General features: G+C 37.0%; 1 protein-coding gene across 7 annotated transcripts in view; it reads right to left on the reverse strand.

The window, feature by feature from the left end:
- PSD3 (pleckstrin and Sec7 domain containing 3) overlaps nucleotides 1–25,638 on the reverse strand; it is a 617,602-nt gene that overhangs the window by 96,865 nt on the left and 495,099 nt on the right. For all 7 annotated transcript variants that reach the window (XM_072634977.1, XM_072634978.1, XM_072634979.1 and 4 more), the window contains 2 exons: nucleotides 22,007–22,050; nucleotides 4,270–4,460 (listed from right to left, as the gene is read on the reverse strand). In XM_072634977.1, the coding sequence (XP_072491078.1) occupies nucleotides 4,270–4,460; nucleotides 22,007–22,050 (235 nt within the window). The remainder of the gene's footprint in view (nucleotides 1–4,269; nucleotides 4,461–22,006; nucleotides 22,051–25,638) is intronic.

Below are 25,638 nucleotides of genomic sequence, written 5' to 3' on the forward strand. Positions count from 1 at the left end.
AGGCATTTACTAGCCGTGTGACCCTGGGCAAGTCATTTAATCTTTCTTGTCTGTCTCAGTTTCCTCCTCTGTAAAATGAGCTGGAAAAAAAATGGCAAACTACTCCAGTATCTTTGCAAAGAAAACCCCAAGTGAAATCACAAGGAATCTGACGGGACTGAAAATGACTAAACAACAAAACAACAGACTACATATCTATTTTCTTAGGACTCATCTGAGAACCAACCATATTCAAAGATACCCATTAAATAGGTGGGATGTATTTATCCTATACAAGGCTGACTTTGTCTGTGTTTGTTGGCATGTTGTCTCCCCCAGGACACTGCAAGCTTGTTGAGGACCAAGGCCTGTCTTACGCCTCTTTTTAAATTCCCAGTACTTAAAATAGTCCATAGGAAGTGCTTAATAAATATTGATTGTCTGGAGACAGGATAATTGATTTTCATGGCCACAGAAACTGAGTGGTAGAGGAGGAAAGAGAAGTCATCACCTCTTATAGTAGCCAACTGTACTATACTGGCCTCTAAGTGGTGCAGTGGAGAAAGCATTGGCTTTACGATCTGAGTATGAATCCTCCCTCAAATACTTACTAGTTGTGTGAATCTGGGCAATACGCTTACCTCCTCAGTTTCCTCATCTGTACAATGATGATTATAATAGCACTTAATTCATAGAGCTGTTGATGATCAAGAGAAATAACAGACAAAGTGCTTTGCAAATTTTAAAGTGCTATCTAAAATGCTAGCTATCATTATTATATAGAGCTTGCTTTGCTTTTGAAATATATGATCAATGTAACATGTGACTTTCTAAGCTACCCTACATGTCTGTAATTCCTCCTGTTTTTGAAGGGAACCTTTCCTGAGCCTCCTTCTGTGCCTCATTTACACTAAGGAAAAGAAAAACCATAGTAACAAATAGCAAACAAAGTCCAGCACTGGCCATGCCAAAAAAACATCTCATTCTGCACCCCAAGTCCACCACCTTTCTGAGGACGTTTTTCCTGACATGACTGCTCCTAGTTCTGTTCTCTGAGGCCAAGCAGAGTAAACCTAATCCCTTTTACGTAACAGCCCTTCAAATACCTGAAGACAGCTATCATGAGTTCCCTGAGTTTTCTGCTTTGGCAGGCTAATCCTTCAAGTCTCAATCTACCCTCATATGACCTCAAGTGAAAGCTCTTCACATTCCATTCTGATTTTTATCCTTGTCCAAATTCTTCACACAGGATTGAGGAAATGTATAAATCACAGAATATTACAGGTAGTCACTAAGAGCCTTGAATTGTCTCCTGCCATATCTACACACATGCCAATTATCTTCAATCAGAGATCATACACAGTTCTAAGCATACCAGGATTTGAGGAAGACTTTTATTTTTTAAAAAGTAGGACATGTTAAGTTTCCTGAGGTGCTTTACACAAAGAGGGCATATAATAGTAAATAGAAGACAGGCTGTAGGAACCAGAAAGCCCTCAGTTCAGATCCTGCTTCTGACACAAACAAGCTGTGTCCCCATTGGTAACCTACTTCATCTCTCAATGCTACCACCATCTCTCAAAGACTGTTACAGACAACTTGCTCAAGTGCATCTGTGAATGAAATGTCCACATACTGATGACGTCTCAGGTCTAAACCAAAAAAAGAAAGTGCTTTAAAGTTTTCAAATCATTATCACACTTGAACTCATTATAATTATGCTAACTGGTGTGTTCATTCTTTTTTCAGTTGTGTCCGACTTCATAACCTCATTTGGGGTTTTATTGGCATAGATACTGGAATTCTTCGCCATTTCCTTCTCCAATTCATTTCACAGACTAGGGAAACCAAGGCAAACAGGGTTAAGTGACTTGCCCAGGGTCATACAGCTAATTGAGGCTAGATTGGAACTCAGGAAGATGATCCTTCCTGATTCCCAGTCTTGTGTTCTATCCACTGAACCACCTAATGTACTACAATTCAGTCCCCACCCAATAAACCTGTTACATACAGAAATTTTGGCCAAGTATATACTTTCCATCTTACAAGATCAACATATTTCTTAATGACATTTTGAGGACATGTGTCTTTAAGGTCATTCAGCAGAATTCCACAGAGGCTTTAGTCACAGGATAATAAAATCACAGACACAGAGTTGGAAAGGACCTCAAAGATCATATGGAAACTGAGAAACAAGAGAGTCTAAGTGACCTGCCCAAGATCACACATGCATTAAACAGGACAGCCAGAATTTGAACCCAGGTCAGGGGATTTCAGATTCAATATTCTTTTCACTACACTATGTTGCTCCTCATATTGTTTCCCTTTTTATTTATTTATATTTTTTGAGAGACCAGGTTTCTCTATCTCACCTAGGCTGGAAGTATAGTGGCCTGTCATGAGCTAGAATCCTAAAGCTAACAGGCACAGAAGCTTTAACCTACACAAATTTTCCAGCTTGGGCTGGTTCACCCCTACTTAGGTAACCCTCTGCTTCTGAAGGCTCCCCACATTGGTGTCAGATTTAGTCCTAATGCAGCTTTGAATTCCACAACTCAGTGAATCCACCAGTCTTAGCCTCCTTAGTAGCAAAGGTATGTACGGGCTGCTGCCCCCCATTTCAAAGCAGTTGACTTAGGTAAGTCATAAAGTTGGGGTGGCTGTTATTTTTAACTTGACACAATCCACAAAATACATCTGCATTCCTGATTTAACTTTTCTAAACATTATCGAAATGTCAAATTTAATCGGCCTGGTAAATACTGCTACTCTATGAGAGATCTGACCTGTTCCTTTCATTATGATTTGCCTCAGGGTGTTAAAATTTTTAAGCTGAGCAAATCTTTAAAAAAAAAAAAAAAAAGGAAAGAAAATGCTTTTAGAATTCATGGTTCCTAATTTTTTTTACACCACAGCTATAACCTGACAACTAATTCCTCCGAGTTCATAACAAATATTAAAGGAGAAACAAAATTAAAGATAGCAAATCTTAAGACAGCCCAAGTGGTCCCTTAGAGACAAGTTAATCAGGGTGGTATGAGAAAATAATCTCTCCATAGAGCTTTGACCTGAATATTCATTTACTAATCACATCTTTCTGCAGTACCTGTCAACAGAATAACATCTGGCCATGTTTACACATGTGTAAAAAACAGAACAGCTTTTCACCAAACAAATCAGTAACACTGAACCCAGAGAACGTAAATAAATCCCCACTGCCTAATTGCAGAAGTGTTGAGGAGATCATTACAGTCAGGTTTCCCAAGAAATAATAAAATTCCTGGCTTCCTTGGAGGTTCAGCTCAGAAGCCACTGAGCACTGGACAACAGTTAGAGTTTGTGCTACATAACAATTACTGCACCAAGAAATTAATATGAATAACTGGTGATCAATGACAAATCCATGGAGTCTGAAATTTCATAAACTAAAAATGCAATTGTCTTTCTCCCACCATTTTAAAACTGAAAAACTTGGTGTAGTGCAAAGAACCCAAGACCAGAGATCAACAGGCTTGGGCTCTAGGGACAGATCTATCATTAAATAGGTGTCAAGCCTCATTTTCCTTATCTGCAAAGCTCGTAACAGTCTATGATGCTAAAATTCTTGTAAGGACAAAGGGGGAAGAATACAGGGAGAAATGATATATGATGGGACTTCTGAGGAATCTCTAAACTACTGGTCTCTTATTTTTTAATCTAAAATATTTCTCAACAAGGCAAAGAAAACCTGGAAGTGATTCATTTACTTGCAACTTTTATATACTGTATCTTCTGGTTTTATACTGTGTCTATCATTATGAACACGAGTGATATAAAAAATAAAATAAATATTTGTTAATAAATTTTTAAAAAATAATTTATAAATAATATGTTTACGTAAATAATAAAATGAATAAAATTATTTTTTTTAAAACATTCCGTGATGACATTTGAAGAAGAGCAGGTACTCTAACAGAAAATACACTTTTAGATACCTTCAAAAGCATGTTTTCCACTTGAGAATAAAAGAAAATCACTTACCCTTATTTGATTAAACTGAAATAAATTCAACTTAATAAGCCTTTATTAAGTGTCTATCATGTGAAAAGAACTGTACTAAGTCCTGAGGGGGATACAAAGACATATAAATAGTTCATGCCCTTACAATATAGAGTTTACAATCTAATAGGCTATATATGACTTCTATTGCCTCAAATGGAATAAAGGGTAAAGGGCTAATTCATTTCAAATCCTGCATATGAAAATTGATATATGGATTATGTGAGAATGAAAATAAACAAAATTGCTTACTCTTCTTTCCATCCATATCTGCATGGATTTTTCGAGCCAGAAATCCAGTTTTATAAACAGCAGCATTCGGGTCATGAGGAATGTCCAAGAAAGGATTAGTGGTACTGCCAATGCGACTGATGGTCTTTGGATGGGTTCCATTGGCCTTCTCATCAGTTCCTTCTGAAGATTTTTTTTTCTCTTCATCATCTCTATTTTAAAAAAAAGTGGGGAGGGGAGCCACAAAGATTTGGTTAAAAGCATATAACTTTAGAAAATTATGACATTTAGCATGTAATTCTTTTTCTAATTGTTTTGAGGTCAAGAAGAAAGAACTTGACTTAGCCCCAGATGACAGAACCAGGACCAATGGATAGAAGTTATAAGAAGGCAGATTTTAAATAAATTCTTTAAAATTTAGAACTTCCTCCAACAACAGAATACAGAATCAGTTTTAGGAGATACACCAAGAATAGTAGCATCCACATCACCATTCTAAAGGCCAATTGGACCCTGGAAGAGATATAAAACTGGGGATATGACAGAGCCAACACTTCAATCGACTGCTGAAACTGCAAGGGCAATTCTTTTACCAACCACATGACACTCCTCTCATCTACTAGTTTTTAGATTCTGTGAAAAAGATGTGATATGTGAGGTCTGAAGGTAAAGATCATTATTGATTGGAGGGAGATACAGAAAGACTTCATAGAGGTGAGGGCACTGGAAATGATGAGGAGGATATAGGATATAGATCTAGGGCTGAACTCTAGTGACCTATGAGGACAATCAGTCTAATACCCCTCACCCCTCATTTTATAGATGAGGAAACGGAGGTCCAAGGGAATTAAGTGACGTGTCCAAGATCACTCCCTTAGTAAAGCATCACAAGTAGAATTAGAGCACAGGCGTTGTGACTCCAATGCCAGAGCCCTTTCTACTCTACCAATATTCAACAGGATAAAATGGGAATGAAGAGATCACTAAGACATCCTTTCCATCCTTCAGAAGGGAGTAGTCAAGGAAGGAAATGAAAAGTGACTTGTGGAGTGCTAACCCCAAACTTTATTTTAACATACTATGTGATCTTTTCATTGGCAAAGATTCCTATAAGTATTACCTCAAATAGTCTTGGGGTAGACAGAAAATGTTGTTGGCCATGGGAGAACTATGACAGTTTGGACATTGCTCTTTCCAGAAGAAAAATGTTTAGAGAAGAGAATAATATTAAATTAAATCAAATGGCTTCTAGAAGATTTATGCCTGAAAAATAGAATATAATATTAACATGATTTTTCCTAACATTTCTAACTCTAATCTCTCATGGGTATTTTATCTTTGCAACTAGAATGTATGCTTCTTATGGGAAGATATCTGAGTGAAACCTGCACTGAATGAAAAGAAACTGTAAGAGGACTGGTGGGATTTTATTTGCTATCTATATAAGGGGTCAAAAGTGCAATATAAGAACACTGGGCCATTCTACAGTTCTTACTTAGGATCATTTACTTTTAAAACAGGATTTTTCCTATGGATTACTAGTAAATTCAACCATGGACTCCTAAGATTCCTTACAACCTTAGATTTTATCATTCTAACGAAATTCCCAATTAGTCTTCAAGGTTGTCCAACCCTGAACCTGTCTTTGACATATTTTCCCCTTCAACCAAATGTTTAAAGCAATTTCAACTTAGCTAAGAGATAAGTGTACTTATTGGATTCAATAAGTCTTATCCAGTTAATAAAGGCTTGAAAAACAACCTAAAAGAGTCTTTAGAACTCCAATCAAAGTGATAATAGACCATGCTTCTAGGTGGGTAGTATGATTCCAAGTTGAAGCTTGCTACCCACCTCCTGACAGAGAAGTGATGGCCTCAAAGTGCAAAATCAGACATCTATTTTTGGTAAAGACAACTGAGGAAATTTGCTTTGCAATATGTAAATATGTTAGGAAGATTTTCTCTTTCTCGTTCAGTTGATGGTTTAGGGAAGTAGGAAGGAGAGGAAAAGATATGATAGTTAACTGAAAAAATAATAATGCTATCAAATTAAAAAACAAAATGGGTAAAATGTCTTAGGCAAGGTAATGTAGCAGGCTTAGCAGGTTGGGGAGATTTGGAAAATGTAAAACCAGAAAATGAGTTGTGACTTTTCTTACATGTTACGGCTATTTTAAGTTCCTGAATAGTCAATCTAATTCCATCTTTTCTAAGAGCTTGATTATAGTTTTTTTGGCATGCAATAAGAACAACTATAAGATAACAATTATATATCTGACAGAAAAATACTAGCTCTCTTACTAAAAGGATAATGGTAATCAGAGGAAAAAAAATCTTGCAAGAGGGAGATGGTGATTTGATATTCTTAGTACCTGGTCCCTGGTTGTTGTCCTTACTCTTTGCAGAGGACCAAAATGATATCACCATCATAAAGTGAAATTTTAGTGTGTCTAACAGTGGCTAATCAGACCTATACGAGCCTGGAATGCTCTACCACAGGTGGGGCACAGATAGTCCCTGTGAATATTTGAGGTGAAATTTTTTAGTGTGAGCATGTTCCATGTGCCAATGGTGAGTGGAATCATGCAGATGTTTTTGTACATTTTTTTGTGTTTCGACCATATAGTGGGATTCCCTGCCTGCCGCGGTAGTCAGGCCAGGTTTGGGCAAGCAAGCAATGTTTAGGGCACCTTTTCTAGTCTCCTTCCTCACACCAGGACATGAGCAGTGCGATCCTTAAAAGGCTCCTCAGATATTCAGGGGGCTGCCAAGTCCCACTGCTGCTTCCAGTAAGGAACGACCCTATGGCCTGGGCCTCCTATGTGCAGGGTTGCGACTACTGCTCCCAGTGTACCCACACCTACTGCTTCATCATTTGTCTGTCACCACAGGGCTTTGAGGCATAATACTAAAATGATATGGGTGATGCCTTTTGATTTGTGCGTAAACTGGATTTAAGTGAGGCAGAGTTGTACAAAGTCGTTAGCTTCACTGTCTCCTCCAGAGTTATCATAGTCCAGTGGCAGGACACAGTCAAGATGGCTGGTGATGGCTCAGGATGCAGTGGATGATCCAAGGGTCTCTGGTGTCTAACCAAGCTCTAAGCATTCCATATTGCCTGCTTCATCTGCCTTCATAGCCATTGGAACAAATTGTTCTCATCTACCCATTCCACCAGAGGAAGTCTTCACATGCTTGGGATAGACACTCCACTAATTTACCAATGGGTTTGAGAACCCTTGGTTACCCTCAACCTGGTTTGGCCCATCTGCCGAAATGGTTTACCAGGATGTGGCCACTGTGCATGCTGCAGCTTCTTGGAGCCACAGGTGAGAGTTAGGTGGAACAGGTGGACACCAAAGAGCCCCAAAAAGGGCTTGGCAGCCATCACACCAAAGGTACTGGTCCTCCCTGAACATACCCTACACCCCTGCTCTTAGTACTTAAATTACGGAAAATGATTCTGGTAATCAAATAGAGAAACTAGACACACATTTCCAAATGCACATATTTAAAATGAATGAAAGGTGAATAGTCTAATCTTTTACACAGGACCAGTCCATTCATTCTGACTTGTGTCATTTCATTATGAATCTGTACTAACAATATAAAGTAATGGAAAATCCATATCAGTTAAAATGGGACTAATTAAGTGAGCTTAATAATAAGCGTTTGTAAATGTAATGTGTTTTCAGATTTTCAATATTTTCTCCAATGGATTATCTTGTTTTATATTCAAAATTAATAAGCAGGCTAATATGCTTCTACAGGACATCAATAAAATCTGGAGTAAATGAGCATCGTTTCCCAAATTCAAGTTACAAAAACAGATTAACAACAGTGATAAAAGCTTACTTAGACATGGCGTTTGTTTCCATAAACATTCTTATTGTTAAATAACCCCATACAGGACTCAGAACAAGAAGATATCTGATTTGGGGGTTGTTGAAGTTTTGTTTTTCATTCTTTACCTAAGATTTCATTATCAGTGTGAGAATTCTTGGGGATATCCATGTTGTGGAAACTTCCTTTACTGAAACAGATCAGCAACCCATTGAGAGAACTGCTAAGAACCCTGAGAGATTAAGGGAATGTCCTAATTTCACACAGCAAGTCTGTGGTCATGATAGGTCTGGAACCCTGGTCTTCCTGAGTCCAAGGTTAACCCCAAAGTCACCAGAGAGAGAGTTAGGGTAGATATTATCCCTATTTTACAGACAAAAACTGAAGCTCAAAGAAAGTCAATAACTAATGCTAGATCATATGAAGTAGCAGAGCAGGGCTAAGAATTGTGAATTTTATTAAAATGACATTTTAAAATACCCACAAAGTCCTCCTCCAGGTCCTCCTCATAATACGATGTTGTCCTTCAGTACCTGGAGGTTGTAATACTACAACATAAGCCCTAGCAGGTTCTGCCATCCTGGAAAGGCTAGAATGCCTCTGGGAAATTTAGGTGTCAACATCTAGCAAGCGATAATGTTGGTGATGTGGGCTTGGAATTCAGACAGTCAAATGCTGACACTCATTCACATATTTTCTAGGTTAGCAGAACCTGCCTACGCTTATACTTCCCAATACAACCTTCAAGAACTCAGGGTCTCCTCCATACTACCGAGGCATTAGATTGGGACTATGGCATTTCAGTAAATAGTTAGAGGAAGGATAAAAATTTCTTGTCTCAGGAATTATAAATCTATCATGGTCATCCAATAAGGGAGCCATTTTAGTTCTACCAAAATTGACCTCACACAGAATAACAGCACAGATATTTTTACTTCATCTGCCGCCTTTCTCTTTTGAACTAAAAAGTCTGAGTTGGTTTTTTTCCTTTGAGCCTTAGTACAGCCAAGTGTGGTGATCAGCAACTTTAGTTAATCAGACCAAATCCCCTAGACTCCTAACTTTATTAGAAAACATCACTAGTACTTGACAGGGGCCTCTGAAAGCAGTAACTCTTACTTCTCCACCCGGGGCAAATAGATCAATAAAAGTTAAAAGAATATAAAATGAAGATATCGAGTTACAGATTACACAAACAAAATTCATTGCTACTTTGGAGAATCTATTACTCTAATGACTTGCTCTGAGATCCTCTGACAGATCATTCACTGAAGATGACACTATAAATGATCGTCTGAAAACGACAATAGGGAGGATGCTCTGGAGTTCTTTGCCCTGATTTGGAGAAAAAATAACGAACACAGAAATAGACCATTCAACAGTTAAGAAAACTCCTGGGAGCTTATCTTCTCTTGAGACACTGGATTATAAGATGGGCTACAAAATCAATTAAAAAAAATTTTTTTTGCAAATTTCTCAAGTACCACATCTGTGTAAGGTATATAGTTCTCTGGGCAGATTAACCTATCTATTCTTAACACTGAACTCCATTTTTAAAATGATAAAAGCTATAGAGATAACCTTTACACTTTGCTATGTCTTTTAATATGACCTTTGAACCTTAACCTTATGTGCTGTTTACATCAGGGGATTTTTACTTCTGGAACCTTGAAAAATGGTTGAGAATTTATAATATGAACACAATGGAACCTCACTATCACACTCAACCATGCATGCAGATAGAAAATCAATTGTCTTCAGAAAGGTGTCAAAACTGGTTGTTTGAAAAACAACACATTTTAAGGAAACGTGAAAATATCAGAATATACAAGTCTCATTCTAGAACCCTATTCACTCTCATAGATTGTGCAGGCATTGACCTCAAGGAGTATTATAGTCTATTTTGTTACCTTGAAAATCAAAACTCCAAATGTACAAATACTATAACCCAATAATCTGGGGACAGGAGGTGGGGAAAAGATAATAGTTGTCATATTCAAATTATTTATTTTTCCAGAATTTATAAGTGAAACATTACCTGATCTACACTTCTGCAAATTAAGCAAATAAATGCTATATTAAACTGCTACAGAATGAATACAATGCACCAAGGTATATACTCTCTTTTCTTATGCCGCCCCTGATTATGACAGTTTTGTTTCTTTTTGGAGGGAGAGGGGACATTGGGGAGGTGTCTGTATGAGTGACTATATGATATTGCCTAGGATAAGAAAAAGGGCTATTAGCTGGCTAGGTTTTCTTCCCAGCTGTGCCTGTAGTTAGCTGGATGGCCTTAGGCAAATCACTTCTTAACTAACCTCTCTGGCTCTTCAGTTTTCTCATCGGTAAGAGGAAGGGACTAGACTAGATGAACTTCAAGGCCCCTTTCAGATCTAAGTACCTTCCAGCTGGGCACTAACGAGAGTCAGGATGCCTGGTGGTTCGACATTCTGAAAGTCTAAGGAAACTCTTAGGTAAAAAAGTAATTAACTCTGAGGCTGATAACACACCCAGAAGAGTTTATAAATCATGGTCTCACAGAGTTGTAGAATTTTAAACAGAGAGATTATAGACCTCTGCTAGAAATGACTTCAACTCTTATTTTTTTTGCCAAAAAAAGCTTATATTAGTTGCTATTTTTCCCTGAGAAGACAGGAATTTAGCCTTCAGATGTACTTAGAAAAACAATTGCACCTAGAAAATTAAGGGTGACTTGTGAGCCTGCATGATATTTTATCCCAAACCAACAAAACATTCTTCCCTTCAGGATGGGAATGCACCCTCAACATCATTGTAACTGAGGTTGTCCATCAATCTTAAATTTGAGTTTTAATCTCCAGAGTGCAGGAGTATAGGCAAGCTAAAAGTGTCATAGCTTTTCAGGGGTATCTGTGGGCCACTACATTAGCCAATGAGATTTCCATATACAGAACATATCATCTAGGTCTCCTCCATACAGCTAGGAGGTAGACACAAAAAGGTAAGTGGCAAAAGTTAGAAGTACTTTGGAGGCCGTGCTATTTGAATTACTTGAAAGGTTTCAGGTAATGGTATCACTATGCTTGAGAGGATAGAAGATGCATCTAGATAATATCTACTTCCTTTTCTTCTGAGGACTCTGGCTTCCTTACCTTTTCTCCACCCAAGTTTTCAGAAGGACAAGGAGTTGAGGTCTATCAACACTAACTTCAAGATAACAAAATACTGACTATAGCCCTCCTTGAGGTCAAGGCCTGCAAAATCTATGAGAGTGAATAGAGCTCTAGATTGAGACTTGCATATTCTGATATCCTCATGTTTCCTTGGAATGTGTTGTTTTGGACACCTTTCTGAAACACACTGGGTAGCAAAAGGCCACACTTATGACCCCTCTATAAAAAGGAGTTGGGTGGATGGCCTCAGCACAACATTAAATGTCATGTGGGAGGGTTACTTTTCAATGTGAATCAGACTTGGCATGCTACCTTCAATCATGACCTATTAGTATACTCTGACAAAGAAATAACGAGATAAAGGCAGGTAATTTTGGGGAAAACCGATTTTAAAAAAAAGCTTTTGGGTAAACTGGTATTTCTTCCACCCTGAAACCTTTAAATTCCATTTCCCTTTATGAAGGAATAATTGCTGTTGTGGTGGTTCATCCATTTTTGAAGGGAATCAATGATAATCATGGGGATAATCTAATGGCCACACATGGACAACTGTGTTTTGGGGACTGTTAAAAAGTAAGTATGTCCACAACCTTTGGAGGGCAGCTTTTCTGTTATTCTTTTGATGTCTCTGAAAACTGTCATATGTGAAAGGGAAGAGAAGAAAGCAACTTTGTTTTTTAATTTTTGTTTTTTGTCTAAGCAGCTTAGAAATGGAAAGACTTGTCTACTGAAAGTAATAATCATACCCTTTCTAAAACTAAAAAAAAAAATTAAGAAGAAGAATGCAAAACTCAAACCTTGGGGGTTAATTAAAACATTACAAAGAAAGCCAGAAAAGAAAAACAGATCTTTATTTGTTGGGTTAGTAATGCACTGGTAATCAGCCAGCCTGAATAAATGTTCCTGAAAACTCTATGGGGAAGCTTTTCAAAGTATGTCAGCAATCAACAATTCAAGCTGCTCATCTATTGGGACACAGCTTCTTTACTACTGATCCACCTAACTCACTTTTTTTCTTACTACTCTTCCTGTAAGTAAATATACATATATATTTATATGTGAACACACACACATTCCAACACACACACACACACATACACACGCACACACACACACATATGGCCTTTGTGCATACATAAATACAACTCACATACTGGCTAGTGAAAGCCATGAGAGCACTTTTATATAAACAGGTGTACGTGTGTACACATACACATACTATAAGTGTAATCCTATAATATGTGTATGTACATATACACATCCATATGTATATGTATGTATAGCCACATCTGTATATGAAAGCACTATCCTGGCTATCGATAGCCAACATATGCATGTGTACATGTGTAGGGCTGTACATATATGGATATGTGTATATGTATATGTATATGTACATGTATACAAGCATATATGTATACACACAAGTATAAACACACATATGTACATGCACATACATACAATGTTTTTTAAAAGCAATGACAAGTGCTTTTCTATACCGAAAATATGCATATATATACATGTGTATATGAAAACTGTTGAATATAAGTATATACACACTTAGTCTAGAATTAAATATTTTATTGTTAGAAAATATTTTTGCCTTCCTCGTATCATTCTGTAAATAGTTCTCTGAAACTGACTCAAAAAAATTATCTAAATGATCAGTTTGTGATTTAAAAAAAGTCCCTCAAATCCCTTATTCCATAAAACTTTTCATCTCAGTGATTTTAAAGTTCCTTCAATTCCACTGAGGCCATTAACACTGTAGAGTTTTCCATCTGCTCAGCAAACTGACTGCTTCTCTTATTCTGAAGTAAAAAAGATATAAAGATGATTAAGGCTATAGGATCGACAGACTAAATCGTACTCTATTGTTCTCTTTTTGGCATCATGCCCACGAATATTTCAGTTGAAAGAAGGTCACTGCCATTCTCTTCTTCTTTTTTTTATTAATTTTATTTATTTTCAGTGTTCTACACTCACTACCCTATAACTTAGATTTTTTCCCCTCCCTCCCTCCTCCCTTCCCCCTCCCTCCCTGAGATGGCATACATATAGGTATATGTATGTATGTATATGTATAAAATATGTATATTTTATGTAGGTTCTACACAGACATTCCTATTGAATACATTTTCACTACAGTCATGCTGTGTAGAAGAATTAAAATGAATGGGAGAAATAATATAACAAACCAAAATGTAATACAGAAGAAAATGATCTGCTACATTCATTCTCTTCTAAATGCTGATGTAATTCCCAACATAAATAAGGAACGAAGCGATACTCTTCACTGAAGCACAAACTCCTTGTCAGGTCTTTAAAAATGAAACATCTCCTTGACACAATAAACAAAGATTAATCTTTTCTGTTTCTTTAACTCCTGACATGGGAATGTTTAGAGGATTATCATAAGGAGCTGGTGCTGATGGACCAAAAAGATCCTGAAGAGCAGAATGTGATTCCTACTCCCAACAGAAAGCCAACAGGGACCCCTCTATGCCCCTCTTATTTTTATCTTCTAAAGCATAGATTAAACTTCTTTTTCAACTAACACAACTGACTTATTTCAGCCTTTCAGATAAAAAATCCTGAGTTAGGAAGGCAATATGGAACACTGGAAAGAGGATATGGGTTCACAGCCTTCTTTTAATGCTTACTGCCCAGATGACTTTGGCAAATTACTGAACCTCCCTGAGCATGAGTTTTCTCATTTGCAAATGAGGGAGTTCAACTAGATAACAACTAGTATTCTTTCTAATTCTAGATATATGATCATGTGACCAAAAGCCGATTATGGAAAGATAAGCCCAAGAGCCCAAAAAATATTAATGACGTCCAGACTCCAGGCCCTGCTTTATCAGCCTCTGCAAGCTTCACTCCAGGGAACAATCCTCTTGGAGATTCATCCTGAGAAGTACTCCTACACATGTCACTGATGGCTTTAGCAGCTGCTGAAATCCCAGAAAACAAGATTCTCACCACCAAGTCTTTGGCACTATCAAATGGGTCAATATTAGAAAACAGAAAGTTTTATCAATCAAAATACACCAAATACGATGTATTACAGACTGTTTGGGGGAATGCATCATAAGGACCACAACTAAGTATTTCCACCTTACTTGGAGCTCAAACATTCTATATGTGCAGTCTCTCCCATTAGACTATAAAGTTCTTAAAAGTCAAGACTGTCTTGTTTTCCTGTGCACACTCCTATCTCCTAGCATAGTACTTTTTACATAGTAAGTTCTTAATAAATACTTTATTTCTTTACTCAATCACGACCTTCTTTCCTTCTCTATCTCATCTAGGATATAAGAGGACAATTCTAGAGTCAATTTCAGAGCCAACTCTAATATATTTACATCATTTTCTTCCTTTTTTTACTCTATTTGTGGCACAATCTTCCTGATATTTTTATGGAGATAGTAAGCAGCACAATCCATTTTCTAATATTCTAGGATTTAAAGATAGAATTAAACATAGGATTTAAAGATGAAATCAGGGATGTTAGAGATTATTTAGTTCAACCATTTACTTTATGGATGAAGAAATGAAGGCTATGACATATTAATGATTTGCCCATGGTCACACAGGGAGCAAGTGGCAAAGGAGTTGAACCCAAATCTTCCACCTGTTCACTGCCTTTTTTCTATCTGCCTCTCACTTAAATCCAATTGACATTCCAGGCATGACATCACCCTTGTGATGTCATTGGTCATGTCCACAAGGACATGAAGCTGCTTCCTCTAGAGCTATCATCATACAAATTACTTCATACTCTTAAGCATCCTTTAATGTCTCCTCAAATACTGTGTTCTCCAAACTGATGGTGTTTCTTTTCACTGGGGACCCCAAAGTGCAACTTTGGGAAGGTTCCAGATATATTCTGAATGATGAATGAAAGCAAAAATCGAGAGGATTCACTTTCAGCCACTAACACTAGTGAAAGCCTTTCTATATAGTGTGTTAATGGAGTATATAAAACTACAGGAAAATTTCTGACTGTTCTTTATAGTAAAATATGCCCTATGTAAATATTTTTGTTTGTTTAAATGTAATCTTCTCATCATTAAACAAAAACTATAATAGTAAAGGGGGAAAAGTTCATAGTAATATATAATACTACCATTATAGGGGAAAATAATCATTTTCATTCCAATTGATTTAGTTCTGAAAATAATTCTCATAAATATTTAGAATATGTAGATTTAACTTTAAAGAAATCTCTCTGCATCTCAATTTTTTCACCTGCAAAAATGGGGTCATTGCTTCACCACTGACCCTACCCTCTTTCAGAACAGAATTTTAAAGCTTAAGGAAATAATCATTTCCACCTTTTTATGGGAAGGGTCATTACATTTGAGTAAGCAATTTACTACTAGACAGAGGGCTTGCTTTAACTCAAATATACCACTAAGAAATACTTAGTCTGAAAATGTTGGAAATACAGAATCATTATGAGATTAATATCCTAAAAATGAGAAAATTAAATTATGCAAGAAATCATCTTTTGAAAACTTAAATAACTGAAGTCAGTTATGGAAAATGGAAGGAACCTATCCTGAGGCAAAATTTGAGCAGCAGCAAGGAGGCACCATGGGTAGAGTACTGGGAGAAGAGCCAGGAAGAAATAGTTCAAGTTTTAGCCCAGACACTTACTAGATGTGTGACCCTGGGCAAGTCATTTAACCTCTGTTTATCTCAGTTTCCTCATCTGTAAAATGGGAATAATGACAGAACCAACTTCCCAGAGTTGTTGTAAGGATCAAATGAGATAATTATAAAGTACTTAGCACAGTGCCCGGCACAGAGTAACACCTACATAAATGAGCATTAAAGATTAGACCTCATTTCAAATAGCATGGTCCATATCAATAAGGAGTAATTAATTATTCAGAAAACTAGAACTACTAAAATGATGAAGCTTTGTGAATAAAGGCCCTAAGAAAAATATGCTTTAGGAAAAGTTACGACATAGTTCATTTAATTTATTGTCTAACCAAAACAGTTACAAACAAAAGAACTTTGGGAATCGATTGCTTCAATTCCTAAACTCTAAACTAGATAAGCTAGTGGGGGCAGAGGGGAATGGAGGAGAATCATCATTATTTATCCCACAAAATGCAAGTTCCTTAAGGACAGAGAGTGGACAGAGAATGTTTTGTTTCTACCATTATATCCCCAGAAACTAGCGTACTACCTGGCACACAGTAGATGTTAAATAAATATTCACTGACTGAGCCCATAAGAGGTCCTTCTTGATTTCCCTCTCTCCAGTGCCTAAAGTGCCTTGGATTTAGTTTGTATAAATTTCATATAGACACATATTATTATTACTATTATTATTATTAATACCTAACATTTATATGGTGCTTACTATGTGCCAGGTACTATGCTAGGTGCTTTATAATTATGATCTCACTTTATCCTTTAGGAGGTAGGTGCTATTATTATCCCATTTTGCAGATGGGAGAACTAAGGCAGACAAAGACTAAGTGATCTTCCCAGAGTTATACAGCTATTAAGTGTCTGAGGTCAAATTTGAACTCGGGCCTTCTTGACTCCTGGCCTGCCATTCTATGGTACCTTATATGTGTACACGCATGTTGTCATCCCCTACAGAACAATAAGTTCATTGGGGGCAGGGCCAGATTCATTTTTGTTGGTATTGTTATGTATCTCTAGTGCCTGCCACATTTATAGGACAGTGATAGGGCAGGATGTGTACCTATGATTTCACTGGCACTGGATCTTCTAGATAAGGTAATTAGGTGAACACCTTCCCTGCAACTCTTATCACTGCCTAGAGTGATGAGAAGTTAAGTAATGTACCTAAGATTTCACCACCATATTTATATCACTGACCAGAACTTGAACTAACGTCTTTCTGACTTCAAGTCCAGTTCTCCATCTGTTGTACCTGCTTCTCAGGGCACACACTAGGCACTTAAATATTTGATTGGTCCCAGGACTGTTCCCTTTTACCATTATCACCACCATGGCCTTTGGTAAACTCTTTTATAATTTTCACTGAGAAGGAAGGTGTTTGAGGGGGATAGTGAATGATCTTTGGTTCTCCTATCAGTAAAACTCTAATAGGCTAAACTGTTTTCCTTAAAGGACACTAGTAATACATTCATTCAAAGGAAGGAATGATAGAGAAGTCAGAGATCATATAGGTAGCCTTATCTAAGGTGCTCATTGGGTCAAGGAAAACAAGATGCCTATTGGGGAAAAGTCATAAACGGGAATTAGCCAAACAACATTAAAGTATGACTTGATGCTCACAAATGGGAAATGAGCCAAACAATATTAAAGTATGACTTCATGTTTGGGCTCAGTTATAGGGTATTAAAAATGTCACAGAGAAACAACATTAGAACAATTATTATGTGGTACGCCTGTGGTGCCACCCTTCGCAAAGAACTGTTAGATGCCTTGGGGCTATTGAAAACACATTATCCAATAGCCTAAGTCTCTTCTGCAATATCATCCCACTCAATATCCAAGAACAATTTGATATGTGAAGGCTGATATAAAACAATTCAATTTTAGAAGCAGAGATAAGAAAGGTTCCAAACAGTTCTTGTTGCAAAATGAATTATAGGGCAATATGTAAGAGTAGAGTTCATCCTTTCAGTGTAGGGTTGAGAAAAGATTTATTCAGACAAATCAATGAGAACAATTTGCTTCTTGATAGGAACATTGGCAAGGCCAGCTCTAAGACTAAAGAAGAAATAAGTAGCTACCTTGAATAAGGAGTATCAACATTGATAGAGCAGGGACTTCCAGCTCTTGGACAAAGACAACCTCCCTTCCCCTCTCCCGGCCCACCCAGGTCCCTTTTGATTAACAGAGTGTAGTATGGGCAAAGAATACGAGAATTGGTCTGAGTTCTTATCACAGACCTGCAAGTAACTGGAGATGTAATCCTGGGTAAGGTCATTAACCTTTCCCAGTCTCAATCTCTTTATCTGTAAAGTGAGGGGATTGTTAATAGACGATCTATAATTACCTTGTATTTGTCTTCCAAAGAGAATGTAGGCTCCTAAAAGGCAGGAACTATTTTATATTTGTTCTGTTTTTTAACTCCCTGGCATAGAATTGGCACTTAATAAATGTGTGCTGATTTATTGATCAATTGACTGACAAAGATACCTTCTACTTTTAAAAAGTCTGTCTTGATTTATAATTTATGATGCCACCCTTTTCTGCATCCAGTGCTATATATCATATTTTTTGAATATTAAAGTAAGTTAAAATTCATTCTATTCTGATGGCTTTTGGGGAGATTTCATGTTGTCCCCTGAGTTAAATGGAAGCACTTTGGCTGACTTGTGGAATGGTGACATGCATAAAGGTGCATAACAAGTGAGAAAGATGAGAGAGGGTCAGCATCTCCTACCAGGGTTTGAGAAGGAGGCCTTAGATCCGTACTTCAATTCAGTGGCCTAAAGGAACTGCCACACATGAAGGCAGTAGAGGAAGTGTTAGAATTCAAGGATTTAAATCTTAGTTCCTATACTGACATATTGTGATGTGAGCAAATTTATTCTCTGTACCATTCTTAATTGAGGAGACTAAGATAAAAATCAGATTTCACTGAGAATCTAAAATGGCAGCTGAGATGTTTAGAAGGCGATTATTTCCAGTGTTTAGCACATAGTGGCACATAGTAGGCACTTAATAAATGTTTCATGACTATCTGATTTTTATGGAATATCATTAGAAGTATGATTTTTCAAAGTTCTCATATAAACATTATATTCACACTTTAATAGGAAAGTCAATACTTTACACTACAGAAAATCCATCATACTACCAAAAATAATAATTTTGTTATCTAACTTACTGAAGAGATCATACAGGGCCTATCTTTGTTAATTCTTAAATTGTACTCAGCAATCCATGAAGACCATCTAGCCAATTTGCCTCTCCATTTGTCCTGCTTGCCCCCATCTGGAAGAGTACTCACTCACCCAATCAGACCTTTAAAAGTGCAGTTCCTCCAGTCCCAGGGCAGGGTTAGGATATTTAACTTTGGAACTCTTGCACTGGAGTCAGTATAGAGTTGAGCTTCACTGACTACAGGGTGTCAATGCAAAGAAGACTGGCTCTGTAGCTAAAAGTTCTAGGTTCAAATCCCACATCAGATACTACTTGTTATCCATGGCAATTAACTTTTCTTTCTGATCCTTGGTTTTCTCTTCTGTAAAATAGAGAACCGGGATGAGAAGATCTTTGAGGTTCCCTGCAGCTCTACATTGATGATTGGAATGGCCATAGACTAAATTAAGCTTTATACTCTAGCCATCCATCTTGTCATTTGCACAGCCACCATGTGGGAATATCTCTTCTCTCTCTGCCCTTGGCTTTTCAACTCTTGCTCTAGACACAGTCATTAAATCAGCACTACTATTGCTTCTGGAAAAGGCATATCAAGTAACTGCCTCAATTTACCAGATCAACTCTACATCTTTTTGACTCTGGATACAAAAATTTGCTTTTCTAGTCACCAGTCCCCCATATCATTTTGTTGCTGTGTTGTTTTTCAGTCATGTCTGACTCTTTGTGACTCCATTTGGGGTTTTCTTGGCAAAGATCCTGGAGTGGTTTGCCATTTCCTTCTTAATTTACAGACAAGGAAACGGAGACAACCAGGGTTAAGTGACTTGCTCAGGGTCAGGGTCACACAGCTAATAAGTATCTAAGGCCACATTAGAACATAGGAAGAGCAATCTTCCTCAATCCAGAACTGGCACTCTATCCACTATGCCATCTGGCTGCCCCCTATATCCGTCATCTCTTTCTTATTATAACTTCCTTGAAGGAAGGGATGAGCAATGCTTTTTCATTTATTAAAGATATTTGAACACAGAGTCACTGTTAATTCCAGTGAACCCTGTATAAGTCACTGGTTTGTAGATCATCTAATACTATACCATGAGCAAGGGACAATAATGAGTGTGTGCTTAGTCCTCTCACTGACTTTGGGACTATATAGAAAAATTCAGACTTACTCTATAACTCTTAGCAACTTTTCTCAAAAGCCTCTCTGGGTGCTTTACAGCATCATAGTGTTATAGAGCATTTGCAGCGGCCTCTGCCATTCTGATGAAGGATGCAGATTAACTGCCTAATGCACCATGATTCCCAAAATGCCAGTAAAACCTACACCATTGACATATTTACTCAGAGTACCACAAATATGCATATGCATTAAATAACTCAAGAACTTTTAAAGGACTCCCATCAACAAGAAATTTCTTTGAAATTATAGGTGGTCTAGGAATATCAGCTTATCTATAGACATAAATGTTACAGAGAGACACATACCCAAATATATATATGTCAAAAGGGAAAGCTGATATTCCTTGTTTAAAAGATCTCATAAATTGAAATGTGTTTTAAAAAACAGAGATTCATTGAATTTTAATATCTGGAGGGAATCTTGGAGACCATCATTTCTCTTATGCTACAGATTAGAAGACAGAGTTGATTCATGTCTTCAACCCAAGGGCTGTGAACATATTAGCTTGTCTAAAGCAAATATTTTTTGATGATGCTAGATAAATTTGTATGTGACTAAACAGATTTATATTAAGTAGTAAAGATAAGTAGAAATGGAAGTTATGCTGTGTCAATGCAGAGAACCAAGCTTGTGTATAACAGTGAAAATTTACCCGTCCAAAAAGTGGAATATTCTTATATAAATCTTAGACTCCATTCTTATAAGAATTCCAGTCAAGAGGACCTTTCTGTGAAACAGCAAGTGGTCCTTATGTATTAGTGTGTCTATATAGGCACCACTATGTATATTGCTTATTTTCATTACATTTCATTACATTAAAATGGCAGAAAATTTTTTAAAGTAACGATCAAAACATTTTCATTGGGAACTATTATCCATATTGCTTCCAACATATTTACTTTCATAATGATGCTAAATCTCAGTTTCCTCATTTGTAAAATGAGGTGGGTGGACTAGATGGCTTCACCGGGCCATTATAGCTCTAGAGCTTGGACCCATATGTTGCTGGAGCACCTCTTTTTGAATGAAGGGTAGACAGCTTCTCTCAAAAAACCCCACTTAAGGAGGGTGTCCAAGCGAACCATCTCCTCATTTCATTTCCCTCTACACTCCTCTGGACCTCTCCATCAAGCCCCAGCACCAGGTACCCAACCCCCTTTTAGCTTCCTTTTGTGGACTGTGTTACAATGTGAATTCCTTGAGAGCAAGGATCATCTTTCTTTTTTGCACTTACAATCCTCGCTCTTAGCACATAGTAGGCACTTAATAGACATTTATTGATTAACTATGTTCCTATGATGTTTTGTTTTATTTTCATTTGGGCCTGTGTTTTCATCAAGGGTTAGGAACTCCCAGTATTCAGACTCAACTTGCCCCTGGTCAAACAGCTTCAACAGGTCAAAAGCAGGGCCCGAAGCCACATCTTCTCAGCCTTAAGGTTGGTCCTCTGTTCACTAAAGCAAGCTACCATCTCCATGCTTTATTTTGTTCACAGTAAGACTGACGCTGATATTCAAATGAATATTCAAAGACTCTACCAAGAACATGCTTGATGGTTGAATGAACATCACTCAGTATTAAGAGATCTCCAAAGAAGATCATTCTCCCTTTCAGGAAAAATTCTACCCTGACAAGACGTATTTACCATTTATTGGGAGCTCTTCTAACACACAGAGTTAACACTGAAAAAACACTTCATTTATTTAAAGCAGACCACATAATATACTTACACTGCCCATTCGAGTTTCTCATTCTTGATTGAATTGTAGAGAGCCTGAAAAGAGGGGAAAAAAAAGATTATTCTTCTGATTTTATTGCCTTTAAAAGAATTCAGTAAACAAGCCTAACAAGGCAGAAATGAGATCGCAAGCAACCTCCTACAGAGACCAGACACTCATCAGAGGACAGGCCCAATTCATCAAGAGCCTCCTGCCACCTCTTATCAAGAGCCTTTTTATGAGGTCAACAGCAACTCTGTGAGTGGGGAAGGGGCTACAAAGGGGGAATATAATATGCACAGAAGAATATAAAACTTAGGAAAAAAAACTTTCCATAGGGTAAAAAAACCAACTTTTTGTTAAACATGATGCATAATACCACTTCCCCCACTAACAACAGAAGGATCTGAATTGATTAAAAGTAGGGTGTATATCCTTATTTTCTGCCTGAATGAAAAGGTACCTTGCTGATAATTCTTAAATGGTATCTGTATATTTTAACTATGCAATCAACTCATAAATTAAAACTCGAAGGGAACTCATATGTCATCAGGTACAAACCTTTCATTTTCTCCTCAGCAGAGAAGAACAAGTTAAACTAAGAGGTTAAATAATTTGCCCAAAGTCTCACAGGTAGTATCTAAAAGAGGCCATAATTTTGAACTATGACTCTGAATCCAGTATACCTTCCACTTCACTATGTCCACTTTCAAAGATAAGCATCAAAATTCTATACATAAACTAAAGAGATAAAGTTAGGTGGAAAGAAAGAACCAAGATAAAGAATGAAAATCAGTAGTAAAGTCTCCTTTTTACGGGTGAAATCTCTGAAAAGTTCACAATCACCAATAATCTTTAATAACTTGACTTCACACTGAATACAGTTTCATTTGAAATTAGACATAAGGCCAAAGTGGTAGGAAGAGTCCATAGGGTCACGTTCATAGGAATGACCAGTGCTTGGTGAAACAAAGTAGCTCAGAATAAAATATGATAATATTCCATAATGCCACCATCTTGGACCTATTTCCAAGGCTAGGCCTATTAATCTTCTTAGCATAGAAAGTAGTAACGTTTTAGAATTTTAAAAATTCAAAGTAGAAAAATCTGTGCAAAAGGGGAGTTGTGGGGGAAGAATGATCAGGAAGATCTCATGATTTATATCCTACCTTCCCACAAAAGATGTGTCCCTCTCGATGTCTTATGGATTTGAAATTAAAGTTTTAAAATCATAAAAATATACCATGAGTATCCTTGGTCCATCAACCTATAGTGGTGTACACACATTGTGTGTACCATTGAATGCAATGGAATCAGTTTAACAGAAACTTGCCACTTTGCGTTGGTAACTATAGCTGATGATCAATTCAATTTATGAACATTTATTATGCACCTACAAGGTATAAAGGTATAAGGGATAAGAAAAATAAAAACCAGACTATGACATGCTTATGACTGGTCATTATAATAATTTACGTAGTTATTAAATTAATCTTGCTAATATACAAGCCTGTTTATTAGGTCACCTCCTAGCTCAAACTTTTATAGGCTCCCTATTAGTTTTAGGATAAAATAAAGATCTTAGCCATGCAATTAAGGTCTAGCTCCAACATACTCATCTAGCTTCACTTTACCCCAATGCTTTTCATATGATCTGTTTCAGACAAAATACACTGCTAGCAGCTCCCAGATCTTGACACTTTGTTCTCCTGAGAGTGACTGGGGATGCAGTCAATCCAATGGGTAAAAGAATCATGTATTTATGTGGCACATCCCACTAGTTAGTGACTGACAGAATTGAATATTTTCAGGACATTCTGAAAAAGGCAAAGAAATGGAATGTTTATGAAAGGTACCAGTGGATAGCTATCTTTAATGGGATTCAATTATTTGACCCATAGGTCATCACAGACTCAGAAACTACAAATTTTAAAAAAATAGGTCATTAACTCTGCCACCTAGCTGCTACAAACTTGATCCTACAACTTGGTTGTTAGACTCAAACAAGGGACCCTAGAATTATCCAGTCCAACTTATGAGTTTGGGGGGCAGCTGTTGGAGAGGTAGGTAAAGTTGGGGGGTGGTGGGTGTAGAAGATAAGGTTAACAGGAATAAGGTAAAAAGAGATCGAGTAAAAATAAGATGGAGGGAAATTCACAAATAGTAATTATAACTTTGAATGTGAATGGGATGTTTATATCAACTCTCTCTATTGTACCAAAGAACTGGAAACTGCAGGGATCCCCAATAATTGGGGAATGACTGAACAAGTTGTGATATATGGTGGTGATGGAATATTACTGTGCTATAAGAAATGATGAGCTTAATGATCTTAGAAGGGCATGGAAAGACTTGTACAAAACGATGAAGAATGAAGTCAGCAGAACCAAGAGAAGATTATATATAATAACAGCAATATTGTTTTAAGAATAACTTTGAGCAACAGTGATTTTGACTTATAAATTCACAACTTATATATACACATATAACCATATATGTGTATGCACAGATAGACACACATATACACAGCCCTATTTGAGTTTAATTGAAGTCATCTCAAGGTGGGTGGGAGGAAAAAAAAGAAATTTATATGGTAACTTTGTTGTATATTTGGGGAGAATAGAAAGCTATACATGGTAGACTTGCAGTTTCATGTGCAATCATCTTTTTTTTTTTAATTGAACTGTGTTCTGGAAATGTTTGTTTTGTTCCATGAATTGAAAATAAACTAAATTTTAAACTTTAAAAAAATAACTTCGGGAATATTATATCCCTGTTTATATCATGTTATGTAGTATCTCCTTTATCACAATATGAAAAGCCTAAAATGGTTACAGTTACTGCCTGCCCTTGTAACACTAGCATCATAAAAGGCTGGAAGGTCCTATAATTCCTATTAGTGATCTGTCTCATTTAGCAAATGTTTTTCTTTTTTTGAAAGATGATGCTTCGATAAATGCATTACAAGCAAGCTAATAATAAAACAGGAATATAACTAATTTTAATAGTTCCCTAGATTTCCCCTTGAAAGCTGGAGGCATCATTCAGGGAAATGTTATATAGTAATGACTCAAAAAAAAGAAAAAAAGAAAAAAGAAAAGCACCTATCATGTATAAAGAAGCCTTTAAGGTTTGCAAAGGGTTTTACAAATATCTCACTTAATCCTCACATCTCTGGGAGGTAAGTACTATTATTATCGTTCTCATTTTACAATCTCAAGCAAAGAGAGGCTGAGAGATTTGCCAGGATCACACAGCTAGTGCATGTCTGAGGTATGATTTGTACACTCATGCCTTACTGATGCCATGTCCAGCTCGATTCACTGCAAAACCTAGGGAAAGGGGATCTAGTCAGTTGGAAAGGGCATTAATTGGAGGCATAAAATAGAAGTGAGGCAGACAAGAAAAAGGAAGGCTAGTAATGCATAAATGAGAGCAAACAGCTGAATGCCACAAAGTCACTCAGAAACTTAGTAAATATTTACTAAGCATCTGTTAAGTTCAAGGCATTGTCCTGAGTAGTTACTTTCCATAAAACATTTCCAGTCTAAGAGGATGCATGTATACAGAAGAAGGACACAAGGTAGAGATAATCTGATGGAGTGCTCTAAAAAATGTGAGGAGGGTACAATCACTTTCAATTT

The sequence above is a fragment of the Notamacropus eugenii genome, chromosome 1 (assembly GCF_028372415.1).
Source record: "Notamacropus eugenii isolate mMacEug1 chromosome 1, mMacEug1.pri_v2, whole genome shotgun sequence".
Taxonomy (NCBI): domain Eukaryota; kingdom Metazoa; phylum Chordata; class Mammalia; order Diprotodontia; family Macropodidae; genus Notamacropus; species Notamacropus eugenii.